Genomic DNA, 17067 nt, shown 5'->3' with positions numbered 1-17067 from the left:
GGCTTTCAGCTTCCCAGCCATTGCCTTACTTAGATGGAGACCTGTTTCCCTTCTGACTAGGGTATTTCCTGGCTGCACCGTTTCCTGCCTTCACTGTGTTATTCCCAGAAGAGAATGTTTGCTTCCTCTTCACAGTCAGTTAACAGGTGTAATTGCTACACTTAGGCCTTGGCTACACTTACCAGGTAGTTCGACGGCTGGAAATCGAAGTTCTGGGTTCGACTTATCGCGTCTAGTCTGGACGCGATAAGTCGAACCCGGAAGTGCTCGCCGTCGACTGAGGTACTCCAGCTCGGCGAGAGGAGTACTGCGGAGTCGACGGGGGAGCCTGCCTGCTGCGTGTGGACCAAGGTAAGTTCGAACTAAGGTACTTCGACTTCAGCTACGTTATTCACGTAGCTGAAGTTGCGTACCTTAGTTCGAATTGGGGGGGGTAGTGTAGACCAAGCCTTAGAAGGTACCACACAGCTCTTTTGTATGCAAGCCTATTTTATTAAGGTAAAAACACTACAGAGAAAACATTAAAAACAATAAAAGAACCTACATGCACACTAATAAGACATCGTCCAAGTCCTAACATAGGCTCTGGAAGAGTAGTCCTTCAACCCTCACTCAAGGGATCTCCTTTGTGGTCACAAGTTCATCACAGTTACAGCTCAGAACATGCACAATCATAGCTTGTTTAGACCACTCTTTATAAAGGTCAGGGGTCTCTGATCTGGAGTTTTTCAGGCGCAGGTAATCAGTTGGCAATGGCTTTTCCCTCCCAGGTCGTAGCTTCAAAAAGGTGGATTCTAAGTGGGTCACTTGCATTCCTCTCACCCCACCCAGGTATTTCCTAGAAAATCCACTTTACTCGCATTGTCCCCAAAAGTCCTTGGAAGTTCCTAACATTCACATTAATCAATTCCCTGGAAAAGTTATATGCAATCCTGCCATAACACATAAATAATTATATTCCCAGTACCATGGACCACAAAAATCACCAAACCTAATTCAATAAGGTTTAACTTGCATCAGAAACTCATCTTCTTTGGTACTACATATGCAAAGAAGGTGAGCTTCTGACCCAAACCTGGACGCTAATAGAATTTAATATAATACAGTTTCGTTCGCTTCAGAGTAGCTAATATATCATATATATCATAATATATTTATACCATAAAAAGTATCTGGAGAAGGAAAATACTATTGGGCAATTCTTACAATTTGAAGTGCCACTTACCTTCTTATTGTCCTCAAATTTCCTAAGGTCTTAGGAAGCAAAATAAATAAAAATGCAGATGTCATCAATACTTATCCCAGATAAAATGACAATATAAAAAGTTTTTAAATAGATAGTAAGATGAGGTAACAGCAAATTACTGGTGTCTGTTCAGCACACCTGAGGTAGGAATCAGATTACCTTAAAGTTAATGAAGAACATTATGCAATAGAAATTTACTTATACTCTACAGGGACAATGTGATTTGCTTCCCTGTTTGTAAAATACCAATATTAAAACAAATAAAACATGTTTTTTATTCTCATAACACCCTAGTCAGTGTGGGAAATATTAATATCTCAATTTTACAGATAAAAACTGAGGCAGATATTAAGTGACACACCCAAGATCATACAGGAAGTCTATGATGAATCCAGGAATTGAACCAAGGTCTCTTGAGTCCAAATCCAGTGACAAGACCATCCTTACCCTTATAATGGACTCTTAGTAACAATTTTAAATATGGAGCTACTACCAAGTGTTTCCACATTCAAGGTAGTTTTTACTGACTTGTATCTCAAAAATAGCTTGAGCAATTTTCTTTATACTTCAAACAAGCAAACAAAACAAACAAAGCGCACCAGTTTAAAAAAAAAGGGTGAGTAATTGGCAAGGTGTTGGTGTTTATGATTAATAATGGGTGGATGAACTGAAAGAGACTGTGGTGGGATCTGTTACCCATATATGAATTACTGGTTTATGAGGGTTTCAGAGTAGCAGACGTGTTAGTCTGTATCCATGGGCAGTAGCCCACGAAAGCTTATGCTCTAATAAATTTGTTAGTCTCTAAGGTGCCACAAGTACTCCTGTTCTTTTTGGTTTATGAGGGATTTATAGCCCATATTGGAAAGGCATGCGATGTTGGATATGGGGGTAAGTGTAAAAGGGTTTCTGGCCTCAGACTGAAGCTACTCAGGGATATAAGAGTAGAGTTTATCTTGGTTTTGGAACATGGAATGTGATTTTTAAACCAGTGTACACATGTAAAAAGAGTATGAACTGTAAGTCTATTTGAATTTTTACCTACTGTGGCGGGGCAGAGCGGCCCTGCATTGGTACAGCAGGGGTTAAACCTTCTCTCCTAGCAGAGGAAGCTATGCCCCGGAAGCTCTGCTGGGCATGCTTCAACTGGAGCTCAGATATAAAAGCCTGCAGACCAGCTCAGTCTGGAGTGACCGCCAGAGGAGAAGGACGCATGCCGCTAGCTCCTGCAGAGGGCCTGCAAGCCAAGCCCTGGCAGGCAGCCAAGCCGAGGCACTACCTGAGATCCAGACAGAGGGCGTCACCGGGGAAGGACAGACCGGAGGACCCCCTGCTGCGGTGGAACTGGTATTCACAGCAGGAAGTGACCCAGGGGGATTATAAAGATAAACGGGGTTAAAGCTGTATTGATGCTCGGCGTGTTGTGGGCAGATCCCCACCGAGTGAGTTGCAAGGAAAGCTTGCCGCTACCAGGGCCCTGGGTCGGGGCTCAGTGGAGAGGGCAGGCTCGAGTCCCCCTACCCCCTCACCCCCAAACCATGAGGGATCTTATAGGACTCTGGCCGCTAGGCTGCGCTACCCCGTTCGAAAGGGGGTTTCTCTGGACTCTGGCTGCTAGGCCGTGCTACCCCGTTTGAAAGCGGGTTTCTATCGACTCTGGCCACTAGGCCATGCTACCCCATTCGAAAGGGGGTTTCTCTGGACTCTGGCCGCTAGGCCGCGCTACTGCTCCAGACAGGGGGGCAGTAGAGAGGAAGGCCAAGAGGCCGTAACAGACCGCCCACAGAGGGGCGGCCACAAGGACTGTAGAGTGGTGAGACACCGACACCCCATCCTACCCCTGCCCCAAGGGGGTGCTACGGTGACAGGCCCACCACTCCTACCTTCCTTTAATTGCTCTTTTTTTAAAAAAAAACGAAACAATTTTTTAAACTGCAACATTTCTTGGTTATACAATAGCAGCAGCAACCTTAACAAAGTTCATTAAGCTTTTTGTCTGCTCATTAAAGAATAGAAAAGAAGTCATAAAAATTGTATATTTTCTTATTAATTCAAGGAAATACAGATCAAGACATGTTTCATTCTTATTTCAGGTCAAAAGAGGGACAGCTATTCAAATTGTTAAATAATAATGTAAACATAAAATATCTGTTCCTTTGCTTTATAGAAGAAAAATAGTCCACTGTATGTTTAAAAAAATGCATATAATTTAAAAAATAAGTTAGTTTATAAACATGACTTGCTGAAAATCCAGTAAATCAGAAAATATTCTTTAAATGCAGACTTGTTTTAAGACATGAAACTTTTTGCTGATGTATGAGTTGTTTAGTTAATAAAATTGTTGATGTGCATGTGGTTATTGAGCACTGAATAATGAATTACGTATGGGAAGGGCATCCAAATGAAAACAAGAGAGGTGATGTAATGCATTCCTCCCAGAATACCATCATAAAGAACAGCAAAAAATCTTCCACATTTATAAGTGAGACACGATGCAGTTCACACCACTAAATATGGTGAAGAAACCCAGCTCCTCTTTTTGCACTGTATTCATATAAAGGTGATGGTGACTTTGTTGCACTTTAAGAAAGCTAAAATATAGTATTAAATTAACAGGGTGACTGCCTTAACAAATGGTAACTATTTAAATGACAGATTATGTCTAGCCTTTCTTCTGAGTGAAAGAAAAAGAGTGAAGACCACCAAGAACAAAGCACATTTAAGCAGAAAGTACAAGCTTGAAAGGGACTTAAAGAGAACATCATAAAACATGACAAGTGTACATGCCTTAAAAAAAATAGCATATTGGAATGTTTTCATATATGTTGGGCAAAACAAAAGTGAATCCAGAATCTCAGGAGGCAGAAGTCTTCAGTATTCTAAATAATGTATGAAGACATTGGAAATTTCAGTAGCTATTCTCAAGATGGATTGTTATCTTAGGACAGGTTGTTCCTGGGTTAGCATAACTATGTTATTACTACTACTTATTAGAATTATTCTAGCGCCTAGGAGCCCTATGCATGGACCAGGACCCCACTGTGTTAGACACTCTACAAACACAAAAGAAAAAGATGGCCCCAAGACCCAACTCCAAAGAGCTTACAATAAGACAAGAGACAATAGATTCCGGTTATTTGCAACCCCTCGGTAGATGGCTAAAAGTTGTCCTTAACTGGAGGCTGCTCATAAGCGAAAGGCACGTTTGCAGGCTGAAGCCAGGGAACGAAGCATTGGAACATTCCTTCCCTGGCTGCAGCACCACAAACCTGACTGTGCCCAGTGCTCAGCACATCCCAGCACTTCCTTCCAGGGCTGCAGACAGAGAAGGAAGTTCTGTGGCTGCCTGGTATGTCTCCCTGCATCCTGCCCTGGCACCAAGGGCCCAGGCTCAGTACATCTCAGTATCTCCTTCCCTGGCGGCAGTCCCGCAAACCTGCTTTCCATGGGTCGTGGGGACACTGGAACATGCAGAGTCCTAGAGCCAGGGCAGGACAGTCTGGACATTGCAGGGAGAGATACCGTGCATCCCCCACTCTTCCTGCTCTGGCTGCAGCATCCCCAATTCCCATGGAATACCCCACCATGAGGCAGCAGCCATCTTCCCACAGCCTACACTGGCGCTCAGTCTCCACATGTCCCAGCACTTCCATACCTGGCTACAGTCCTGCAAACCTGCCTGTAGCTGGGCTTTCAACATGGAGTGGGAGTACTGGGGGCCTGTGTGGATGTATAACCCAAAAAAGTCTGCCAGTAACTGGCAAGCCTGATGCCAATATCTGGACCAATTAACATTGTAGTCAATTGGACAGTATTGGTTCCAGGAAAAATGTTTCCATTAAAGGAAAGTTGTTATTAACTAGGTAGCTATTAGGTGGAATCTTCTGTACAAGGAAACAATAATACAAGATTGTTCAGCATGATAGGCAGTGGCCTGAGCATGCCAGCAGCATAACTGCTGTCAATTTTCTTGTAGGCATCACAGGAAAGGAGAAATTTAAGGAGGGATTTGAAGAACAATGAAGTGGCTTTGCATAGTTTATGACGAGATCTTCCCAAGCATGAGGGTCAGCATGGGAGAAAGCATGAAGGTGCTCATTTTAAAATTTAAAAAGTGGGTGGAGGCTGGCAGCATAAATGATTGGAGGTGGGAGTCAACTTCTCAACACTGAATGAAAGATGATAGGTTGGTTGGGGATAGTTTGTGAAAGGCTTTAAAACTGAAGATAAGTAGCTTACCGTAGCCTCACCACCTACCTGGTCTGGCTTCAGGCTAGCCATTGCCTCAGTTTCCACTCTTGGGCTTCTCAGTAACTCTTAAAGTCTTTCATGCATACAACAACAACCCTCTGTTCTTTTGGTCTGGTTTATTAACAGAGTTCAAAAGGGAAACAAAACTTCCTATTGAGGCTCTCTCTTCAGCCAAGTCTTTCCTTACATTCCAGCCTTGCTAGCTGCTACTAGTTCTCTGCACTCATTTGAGAGCAGCAACTCCCAGGCCTTCCTACCTGGAGTCCCACTTCTCTTTGGACAGGACTCAAGGTCTCCTCTCCCTTCACAGCCTCTCTTATCTACCCCTACAGGATTCATTTAGCCACATGACTCATCTGTCATGTGACATTCATTCTCTCCCCCGAGGTGAGTTAAGCATATCACAGGTGGGAGTCGAACCATGTCCCTTAAAGGGGCTAGCCATCGTATGATATTTATGTTTGATGTGATGAAGAACGGGAAGCCACTGGGGGGATGCAAAGAGAAGGGTGACATGGTCAAAGCAACCAGCTAGGAAAATGATCTTTATGGGAGTATTTTGAATGGATATGAACAGGACAAGATTGAATTTTTCAAGACCAGAGAAAAAGACTTTGCAGTAATCAAGACGTGAGATGATGAGAGCTTGGACAGGAGTTTTAGCTGCATGAATGGATAGGAAAGGTAATATCTTAATGTTATGTAGAAAAATCTGCAAGACTGAAGAGACAGCCTGGAAGTGAGGACCTGGAGAGAGGTCTGAGCTGAATATGACACCCAGGTTTATGACCCTGATGACATGCCACCCTGGCTAAAGGCTAGATGAAAAATGACAATGTAGCCCATAGTAAGCATAAGATTATGCCATATTAACGTTACATTCTCAAAATTATGTGAAATGTATTTAAGAAATTTATATTTTGTTCAATTAAAATATTGATACCTTTTTGATGTTACAGTCTTAATTAAGGAAGTTATTTCTAAAATCTACTAGATGTTCACTTTCAAAGACATTAAGAATTGTTGGCAAACAAATTCAGTTTTGTGAGTATTGTGAGAAAAAAACTTAATGGCACAAGCTCCCTTTGGACCTTGATAAGTTTTCTTATTAAAACAAAACAGATCAATGTTGTCTGATACCACGCTAACTCCACATTACTCACTTCTTCTCAGAGCTGTGGGTTCTACCTCAGCACCATTCCCAACCTCTGCATGAGGAGAAGGAAGCCATTTTTGAAGATTGAACCATATTCCAAAACATACTCCTAAACAAGCGAGCTTACTAGTCTTAATGTTAACATTTTTTTTGCATTTAATATCTGTTACTCTATATGAACTCATATATAGTATGAATGTGTGTGTGTATATATATATATATATATATTGTGTGTGTGTATACACACACACACACACACACACACACACACACACACACTGTACATACTTAAAGAAGAAAAGACAACTTAGAAAACTTAGATTTAGCTCACAGATAGAAATTTGAATAGAAGATAAAGAACTTTGTGGAGAAATAAAACAGCCAAAAGGCAGGTACAGGCTGACAAGCAAACCCTCACACAAGATTAAACAGGACGAGTTGTTTCCAAATACAACATAGTATTCCAAAACCTGTGCTACAGTAAAGAGCTTTGTATCCAGTAGTGGTTTCTATTAATATTTTTGTTGCTGACAAGGGATCTTCCCTGTGGCCTGTTTTAACATCCAGGATACATTAAATCCATATTTATTTTAATGGACATAGATTCCACATATATGAATGCAAAGTATTAATACATAATGATGGGTACACTGAGGGCCAGATGTGAATAACTGGCATTTACTTTAACTATTTAGAAAAATAAGAAAAATGCATAGGTATATAAGAACTACATATGATTGTATTCCTTTCCCCAACTCTTGGTATGTCATCTGTCTCTCTAAAATGTAAGTTATTCAAGGAATAGGACCATGATGTCATGTTAAGCATACAATGGGACCCCAAACATGATAAGGGCCATCATCCAGACTGAGGACTCTGGCATTACTGTAATATAAATATTATGGAATGAGATCATCAATAATAGCTGCCTCCACACCAGAATAGTAATCCAGTTTGAAAACAAACTAATGATTCTGAAGAGCAGATCTATAGGAAAAATTGCCATTCTCTACGCAGTTCTGAATAATGTTAAGAAAGAAAAGTGACAACACATACATGAAAAACAGAAAATAGAATTTCAGGGTGCCACAAAAGAAGACTTCTGAACAGATATTTTCCATAACTTACTACTTACAAATACTGGTAGAATTCCAATAGAAACGAATTCTTCTAAACTTTCATAATCAAAAATTAAATATATTCAAGCAGTTTCAACCTTTTCTGAAGAGGATGTGGGCAAGTACAGTAGATTATTAAGGCTGGATGAAAATTTTCCATTGAAACTATTTTTAGATTGAAAATTGAGTTTTCAATTAGACAATTTTTTGACCAGCTTTCCACAGAAAAAAAAAATGACTTTTTGTCAAAACAAAACAAAACAAAAAACCCAAAAGACATCACTACAAAAAATCCTCAAACTGAAAAATTTCGATTTGGAAAGTATACTAGGCTGCCTCATGCCCCATTCTCCTTTCTGGACTAGAATCCCTGGCCAAACTACATCTCCCATGATGCATCTCAGCAATTCAGCAAGAAGGGTGCATCAGGGCAGTCTACAACCCCCATTAGATACAGGGCAGCGTTTCTCAATCAAAATTTTCAGGTTTTGGACAAAATCTTCTGTTTTAGACAACAAGAACAACAAGCCTATTATGCCCTATGGAGCACTCCCCTAAAATGTATAATACAACAAAAAATTAGTTAGGATCTCAGAATATTAATATGAGCCAGGAAATGCACTCTCATTCCATGATGGCTCACAAGAGAAAACTCGGCAACCTTTCAGAAGTGGTGTGCCAAGTCTTCATTTATTCATTAAGGTTTGGCGTGCCAATAAAACATTTTAACATTTTTAGAAGGTCTCTTTCTATAAGTCTATAATATATACATACAACAATAGTTTAGTTAAAGTAAATAAGGTTTTTAAAATGTTTAAGAAGCTTCATTTAAAATTAAATTAAAATGCAGAGCCCACCGGACCGGTGGCCAGGACCCGGGCAGTGTGAGTGCCACTGAAAATCAGCTCGCGTGCTGAAGGCAGCACGCGTGCCATAGGTTGCCTACCCCTGCTCTACAATCATAATGCAGGTGAACAAAATATAAGAAAAATGAAATGTGTAACAGTACTCAAATTAGATGATTAAACACCAGGTTTGAAGAATATTGGCGTTTAACCAATGAACAACGTGTAACGTGCAAGAAACAGACAAACAGTAACAACTCCAAGCTCAAACTACACTGTATTTTATCTAAAAAATGCCACTCTCTCCTTTGAATACTTAATATACAACACCTATGTATTTACCTCCATATTGCAATTCTTCACAAAATACCCCCCTTTATCCAAAAACCAACTATTTGTGGATCTCTTAGTATACTGCAATACTGCACAAGTACCTGTGTCCATCACTGAATATAACACTACACCTAAAATATGTAGGGCTACCTGTATATTTTGTGTGTGTATTTACTGGTGTTCCTGCTTGTAAATATTCCTATACAACATAGGTTTTATAAAAATCATCTGTAGGGCCATTTAAGAAATATTCTGTTGCTTAAACAACCAAACCAATAGGCGCCAGATGGAAGTTCCACGAAAAACAGTAAAATACCTACTTTAACCCAGGGCCTAGGGTTATCACAATTTTTAAACTGATATTCTAAAATAAAAATAAAAAAAGAGCAAACCATAATTTGGTCAAAGATTGTTTTCAGTGCTATGTTTGTGTTAATAAAAGATTATCTGTTATGGTAAGACTGAGATTGAACTGATATATGCTCATGTTGTTTTATTTAGATTTACCTAAATTCCTGATACCCACGCATGAGTTAGAAATGAAGCAGAAATAACCTTTTATTACATTACAGTTGAGACCGTTTCTGAGAGTATTACCAGACATACTGTAACTTTGCATTAAGTAAGAGATTAATAAACATCAAGAAAGAACTGAAAGGTCTCCATCAATTTACTGATATTGAAATGCTGCCAAATTGTTATATCAACCCAAGCAAGTTACTCAAAGGTCCCCTACATGAAGGAAAACTGTGTCTGTTTTATGTAACATCCTCTCACTAGTTCCCCTTGAAATTTTGCAAACTCTTATGTTCATATTCACACAAACATTCTGGGTGTCACACTTCAGGAAAGCTGTGAACAAACTGGAAAAACAAAAATATAAAAAAAAAAAAAATTAGAAAACCTGACCTATGAGGAAAGGTTAAAAAAACTGGGTATGTTTAGTCTTGAGAAAAGAAGACTGAGCGGGGCCTGAAAACAGTCCTCAAATATGTTAAGAGCTGTTATAAAGAGGACTGTGATCAATTGTTCTCCCTGTCCACTGAAGGTAGGACAAGAAGTAATGGGCTTAATCTGCAGCAAGGGAGATTTAGGTTAGTCATTAGGAAAAGCTTTGTCTCTATAAGGGTAGTTAAGCTCTGGAATAGGCTTCCAAGGGAGGCTGGAGAATGCCCATCACTGAAGGTTTTTAAGAACAGGTTAGACAAACAGCTATTGTGGATGGTCTAGATTTACTTGATTCTGCCTCTGGCGGGACTGGATGACTTCTCAAGGTCCCTTCCAGCCCTACATTAATATGATTCTACAAAAGAAATCTAGAAAAAGTCTGGTGTGTAAATTAAGCATGCAGAAGTAAGGTGCCATCATGGCCTTTTATATGGAGATTTTATGGAACATATTGGTACAGCAATTACTCTGCATTGAAGCAACCAGTACATTCCTTATGTCACTGAACTATATTTTGTTCCTTTCATGGTTTCCATATCACTGATGGAGCAAAAATCCTTAATGGGGTAATGGGTTTTCAAATGTTAGTTATTGTTAAATGAACGAGTTCTGAATAGTGTCACACCTCATACCTTCTACTGCATTTTAGGGGTTCCAATAATAAGCCCACACTCCTCCTCCCTCATCTACAATCTGCCACATCTGTATCTGAAAATATTGCTGTAGGACATCCTTTTTCTTCCCCTATCAGTCTTTTAACAATTTTAAGGATGTTGGAAAAGAGACCCATTGAGTGCACTTGTAGTGTCCTAAAAATCACTGATCTCATAAAGAATATATATTTTATAATTATATGCCTGTGTATACAAAAAGATATTGAACTGTCTATCCTCTACTATACTTACATACTTAATATATGTCCGATACTAGATATCAAAAACATCAGGACAATGTACACAATCAATTCTTTATTATTTTCTATTCTTGCAAGAAAAGACAGTATTTTTCACTGCTATCCTATGGACTAAACATAAATATATTTCAAAAATAAGACTTAATTTCAGTGTTCAGAGGTGCAGCTAAAAAGATACATTGCCAAGATGACACAGGTAGGGTATGTCTACAGAGCATTTTGGAATGAGTGGGAGCGAGCCTCCCAGCCCAGGTCTGCAGACTTGGGTAGCAGAGTTTGAACTAGTGCTCTAAAAAATAGCTGCATAGACAATGTTTTGAAGTCACTGCAGAAAACTCTCTGACCCCATCTACACACCTAGTTGGGCATCTACACACCTAGTGGAACATATGTGCAACCACTCAAAGAACCACAATTTTTTGACCAAAATTAAAATGGTAAAAAATCAAAATTCACTTGGGTTGAAAGTCCAGTTTTTACATCAGCTCTTATACTAAAATGAAAAAAATACAGGATAAAGTGACTACAGGTCAAATCCAGATCCAATAGAAGTTAATGGGTGTTTTTCCACTGACTTCAGTGGTACCCGGATTTCATCCTATGAAAACAACCGTGAACATCTAACAAACCATCAAGTTTCTCTTCATGTGTTTGGAAAAAAGAAACTGAGACTAGAGACATTAATGAATTATTTGGAAGTATGTTATTAAATAGGACCTTTGCTCATAAAGAGGTAGCAGTAAATTTTGGGCATCCTTACAAACTAGTCATAGTGGACCAAGTTCAACCCCAGTTGGCACAGAAAGTTTCTGTGTGAGGGCTGCTGCACCCTAAGGGAATTCACTTCCCAAGAGTAGAAGTGGCCATTTCCAGGGCCTAGTCTCTCTGTGGGCTATATAATTGCCACGCAGGGTAGGCTGCACTGGGCATGTACCAAACACCACCCAAGCCAGTGCAATCCACTTTTGGGGCTGTGCTGACCACCTGTTGGGTGAAGGGAAGGTTTCAGGTGCATTGTGAAATCTCCACAATTAATGATCCTGTGCCAGACTTTTTGCCAATGGAAAATAATCTGGGCCTTTTCAATGTACTAAATTGTCAGTAAAAAGATATCAGTATACAGACTCTATTAAATATATTGGTAAATTGAATAAAACTGTATGAAAGAATAATTACATACAACAAGTAAGAAGGAGAATAAGTACTCACAGGAGGGAAAAAGACAAAGGGAATAATATCCTCACCCAAAATGCTACGTTTACCCTTTAATAGAATAGATAAATACAATTATACAATTCAGCCTGTTGCTCCTAAAATATGTGAAATGTTCATGGAACCTAGGAAAAGTATTTACCTCATTATCAGTTCCCACATCCAGGATTACAGGCAGGCATTCCTGTGGTTTCATTCCTCCACATGCTGTGTAAAGGGCCAATTTACCAACTGGGATGCCCATTCCATAACAGCCAAGGTCTCCAAGGCCAAGAATACGTTCTCCATCAGTCACCACAATAGCCTTGTTGGAGGGAAAAAAAAGTACTATGAAATCATTTCTTTTCTGAAATGCTAAGTACTTATAAGCAGCATATCTATACTCCTCAACACACCTTTTTGTTTCCATTTTAAAATTATTATTACAGACACACATTAAATTATAGTCAAGCGAAAGTCCTGAATTCCATCATTACATTTTATTGCATTTTCACTTCAATTATATTGCAACTTCACTTCACTGTAAAAGGCTTTCCCTGTGCTAATCCTCTAAGAATGCAGCACTTGTCACTTACCAGACAGGTGCTCAGTGCTGCATTCCAAAGGAACAATCATTTTCCCTCCTACATTGCTCTGAATGAACAAGGAAGAAAGGATTTGCCACTATGTTGTGGAGAAAGGTGTTTTGCTTTGCTTCTAGGTGTTGCTGCAACTGTTCCCAGTGATACTGGGTGATACTACTACTGCAGCTCCCTGACAGGAGTGAAACTATAGTATTCCAGGATATAGAATATCAGGGTTGGAAGGGACCTCAGGAGGTCATCTAGTCCAACTCCCCCCAGCTGAAAGCAGGGCCAATCCCCAACTAAATATGTGTACACAGCATCTGGGAGCAAGCGTCCCAGCCCGGGACCACAGACCTGTGGTAGATGAGCTTGCGCTAGCATGCTATTTTTAGTGACTTCAGAGCTCAGGCTCTAGCCCAAGTTGCAATAACAAAGCACCATCTACACAGCTAACAATAGCACTAGTGCTAGCCCTGCTAGCACACATCTGTGGACCAAGGCTAGGCAGCTCACTCCCAGATGCTATATAGACATACCCCAGAAGCTCATGCCCTTCAACATCATACTTCTACCCACCCTCATAAACACAGCATCTAGAGTTTCCTGCAATTGCAGTGCAGCTTCTCTGAGAATATAAAAGAATATATTTTAGTATAAGGGGGTTCCACTGTATACATGCAAATATGTTGTTTCACCAACTATAACAACACACAGCTCTTATTTAGTGTTTTTCAGCAGTAGATCTCAAAGTATGTAGAAATAGCACCATAATAAAACAAAATTCAGACATTTAAAACCAAGAACACCTGTCTGCACTCAAAAGAAAGGTTTCTGTAACACTGGACAGAACCATATGAGTGAAGAGTCACGTACGACAGAGTAAAAGATAATAATTTAGAATTAAGAGGAGGGTAAAAGACAATGCAACTTTGACTGAAAAATGGTTACTAATCTTTTGTAACTGTTGTTCTTCCAGATGTGTTGCACATGTCCTTTCCACCTTTGATGTGTGCATGCCCCGTGCACAGTCACTGGAAATTTTTCCCCAGTGGTGTCCAGCAGGGTGGCTTGAGCACCCTCTGCTGCTGTGTACCACTGGTGCCAGTATAAAGAGCCCAGCTGACCCCAAGTTCCCTCAGTTCCTTCTTTCTGGAAACTCCAATGTGGGAAGGAGGAAAGAGTCATGGAATGGACATGTGCAACACATCTCGAAGAACAACAGTTATGAAAGGTTAGTACTTTTTTTTCTTTGAGCGATTGCACATGTGCATTCCACTCTTGGTGACTCCCAAGCAGTAATATAGGTGGAGGGATCACAGTTCATGTACACACAGACTGTAGTACAGCACGACCAAATACAGCATCCTCTCTAGAGTACTGGGTGATAGCATAATGAGAGCAGAAAGTGTGCACCAATGACCAGGGTTGTTACTTTACAAATGTTGTGGATAGGGATCTGCACTAGGAACGCTGTTGAGGATGCTTGCACTCGTCTGGAGTGAGCTGTCAGCTTGTCTGGTGGAGAAATGCCTGCCAGATCATAACAAGAGCTGATACAGGAAGTTATCAAATATCAAATTATCTGTGAGGAGATTGGAAGACCTTTAATTCTGTCTGCTATAGCCACGAAGCCTTGGGTGGACCACTGAAACAATTTGGTCCTGTCTATGTAGAACACCAGTGCTCATCTAACATCCAATATGTGTAGCCTTTGCTCGTCCTTATTTGTGTGTGGTTTTGAGTAAAATACAGATAAGTAAACTGGTTGACTGATATGAAAAATTGAAACTACTTTAGAGACAAAACTCAGATGAGAGCATAAGTATACAGGTGAGTCTCATCTTACGCGGGGGTTCCGTTCTGCGGTTAGCATGTAAAGCGAAAACCGCGTATAGTCAAAATTCTATTGAGTTGAATGGCGGGCAAAATCACCCCCACTACAGGTACAGTATTAAAATTGTTATTTTTCTCTTTTTTTTGTTTGGTTTTTTTGGTTTTGCCGACTGCGTAAAGTTGAAATCACACATGTTAAATGCGCATAAGATGCGACAGACTTGTACCTTATCTTCAAAGAAGACTGTATATAGTACATGCAGTACAGAGACTCTTCTGGCAGAAGTGATAGCAATTAGGAAAACCACGTTCCATGGAAGATGTAGTATGGAGCACATTTCCAAAGCCTCAAATGGCCCATAAGTTTAGACAGGACCAAGTTCAAGTCCTAAGGGGGAACAAGTTATCTTAATTGAGGGTGCAACCTTTCTAGGCCTTTAAGGAATCTCATTGTCATGTTGTTAGAAAAAACAGAAGTTATCCCAGCAAGGTTCATCATCTTCTTCTTTTGTATGGCTGGCGTAGAGCAGCAACTACAATTTCACCTGAAGTTGATCAAGCCAAATGGCTACATCAAGAGTAGCAGAATTTATTGCAGTAATGCCGCCTTCATATTTATAAGTTGGGTAGTAGGTAGTGATATGTTTGATGGTCTGTTGTGGGGAACCACACTCACACACCGGGGAGTCCTTGATTTTCCATTTGTGCATTAGATGATATCTGCATTTACCATGGTTGGTTCGAATTTGGTTCAGAGTTGACCAAGCTGACCATGGAAAGTCAAACCCAGGAACCTTCTGTGTGGGATCTGGCACATAGTGCTTATTTTTTAAGTCTTGTTTAGCCCAATCTGCTTTCCAAGCCTCCTTCTGATCATAGCCTGATTGCATGAAGCTAAACAAATGTTCCCAGAAAGGCTTGAAGGACTTAAGATATTGGAGGGCAGGGTGCGTTGTCAAGTTCTTGGTGAATAGGAAGACATCTGTTTTCCTGGATTCGCTGAGCTTTGCGGAATGTTGCAGCAGTTCGGCGTATTGGCGGGTGAGCGATGTGAGACAGGACAGGTAGCCATGGTGTTGAAGTCAACTTAAGGATTCCCATGATGCACTGCATCACTATATTTAGCTGGCTATCCACAAGTCATGTGTGGTTGCATCTGCTCCATACCGGTGCACAATATTCAGCTATTGAATATATAAGTGCTATTGCAGATGTTTGCAACATTGATGCTAATGCACACCAGGTTGGATCTGCTAGTTTCTGCATTATGTTGACTGTTTTTATTTTTGCAGCTACCTTCTCAAGATGATCATGGAAGGAGAGGGTCTGGTTGAGTTTCACTCCGAGATATATTGGAGTGTAATCGCGTTGCACATTTTTACCACAGAAAGCTACTTTCATGAGTTTTTGGCACTCTTATTATCAAGATGAAATGTGCTTACTATTGTTTTTCCAGGGTTTGCTTTGAGCCTCCATTTTTGGAAGTATTGTTCCATATTTTGAAGGTCCTCCCTTAATGCTTTCTCAATGTCATGGAGGTTTGATGCTTGGATTGTCATGGCAAGATCATCTGCATATCAAGATTTTCGTGATTTAATTTGAGACATGTCACTCATGCAAATATTAAGAAGTGTTGGCACAAATACAGAACCTTGTGCTAGCCCACTATTTATGGTACAGGGTGAGCTGGTCTTATTACCCAAGTACACCCGCAGACATCTGTTACTCAGCCTGGTCCACAGCAGGCAAAGTGTTTAGTAGCAGTGTATAATTTTAGCAAGTTTCAGCATCAGGCCCTTAATCCATACAGTATCATACGCAGATGACCGGTCAACAAATACTGCACCAGTCTTTAGGTTTTTTTGATAGCCAGTCTCAATGTGAGTTGTGAGTGCCAGAGCTTGGTCACAACAACTATGGTTTGGCCGGAAGCCTGTCTGTTCGACAGGGGTAATTGGCTCAGTAAAAGGGTGTATTCTTTTGAGGATGATACGTTCAAGAAGTTTATAGGTCGTACATAATAGAGAAATTGGCCTAGAGCTTCCCGCTTCATCAGGGGGCTTTCCAAGCTTTGGAATGGCAATTACCATTGCCTCATGCCATATTTCAGGGATCCGTACTGTCCTTAAGGTAGTGGAGTACAATGTTGCTAGCCATTGGAGTCCTTTGGGGCTGAGATGATTGAGGAATTCTGGTAGAATACTGTCAGGGCTTGCAGCCTTCCCTTTTTTTTTTATCGCGGCAAGTCCTTCTTTTACTTCCCCGATGGTGGAAGGTTCTCTTCAGGGGATTCAGGTAAGTGTTCGGTAAACTTGTTGATACACTTCTCTTCTTGTGTGTTTATCATGTGGTCCTTTTGTGTTCTCTACCAGTTTGGAGGCTATTGAGTTTGGCTAGATATTTGGTGGCCAGTACTCTGTGAGATTAGCGTCCCCAAGGCATCGTAGTAGTGTCCAGGCTCGACGACTTGAACGTGTAAAATCAAGGTTTTGCGCGCAATCAAGCCATCACTGGCATCTTGCTGTGTCAAGGGAGTGTAGCAGGGCTTTTGCGATATGAGAACTCCTCGTCTGATTGTATTTCCAGAGCAACTACTGCATCTCTCTCATCCAGCAAGGAGTGTACTTTTTCCGGAATCCTCGGGGA

The 17067-nt window shown here is 40.6% G+C and overlaps 1 protein-coding gene across 1 annotated transcript in view; it reads right to left on the bottom strand.

Annotated features, from left to right (window-relative positions):
- Window positions 1–17067, bottom strand: part of ME1 (malic enzyme 1) — a 335701-nt gene that overhangs the window by 154337 nt on the left and 164297 nt on the right. Inside the window, exon 5 of the mRNA XM_054021851.1 lies at window positions 12165–12326. Coding sequence (XP_053877826.1) covers window positions 12165–12326 — 162 coding nt within the window. The remainder of the gene's footprint in view (window positions 1–12164; window positions 12327–17067) is intronic.

Source organism: Malaclemys terrapin, chromosome 3, assembly GCF_027887155.1.
Source record: "Malaclemys terrapin pileata isolate rMalTer1 chromosome 3, rMalTer1.hap1, whole genome shotgun sequence".
Taxonomy (NCBI): domain Eukaryota; kingdom Metazoa; phylum Chordata; order Testudines; family Emydidae; genus Malaclemys; species Malaclemys terrapin.
This window is presented reverse-complemented; position numbering and strand designations above follow the sequence as displayed.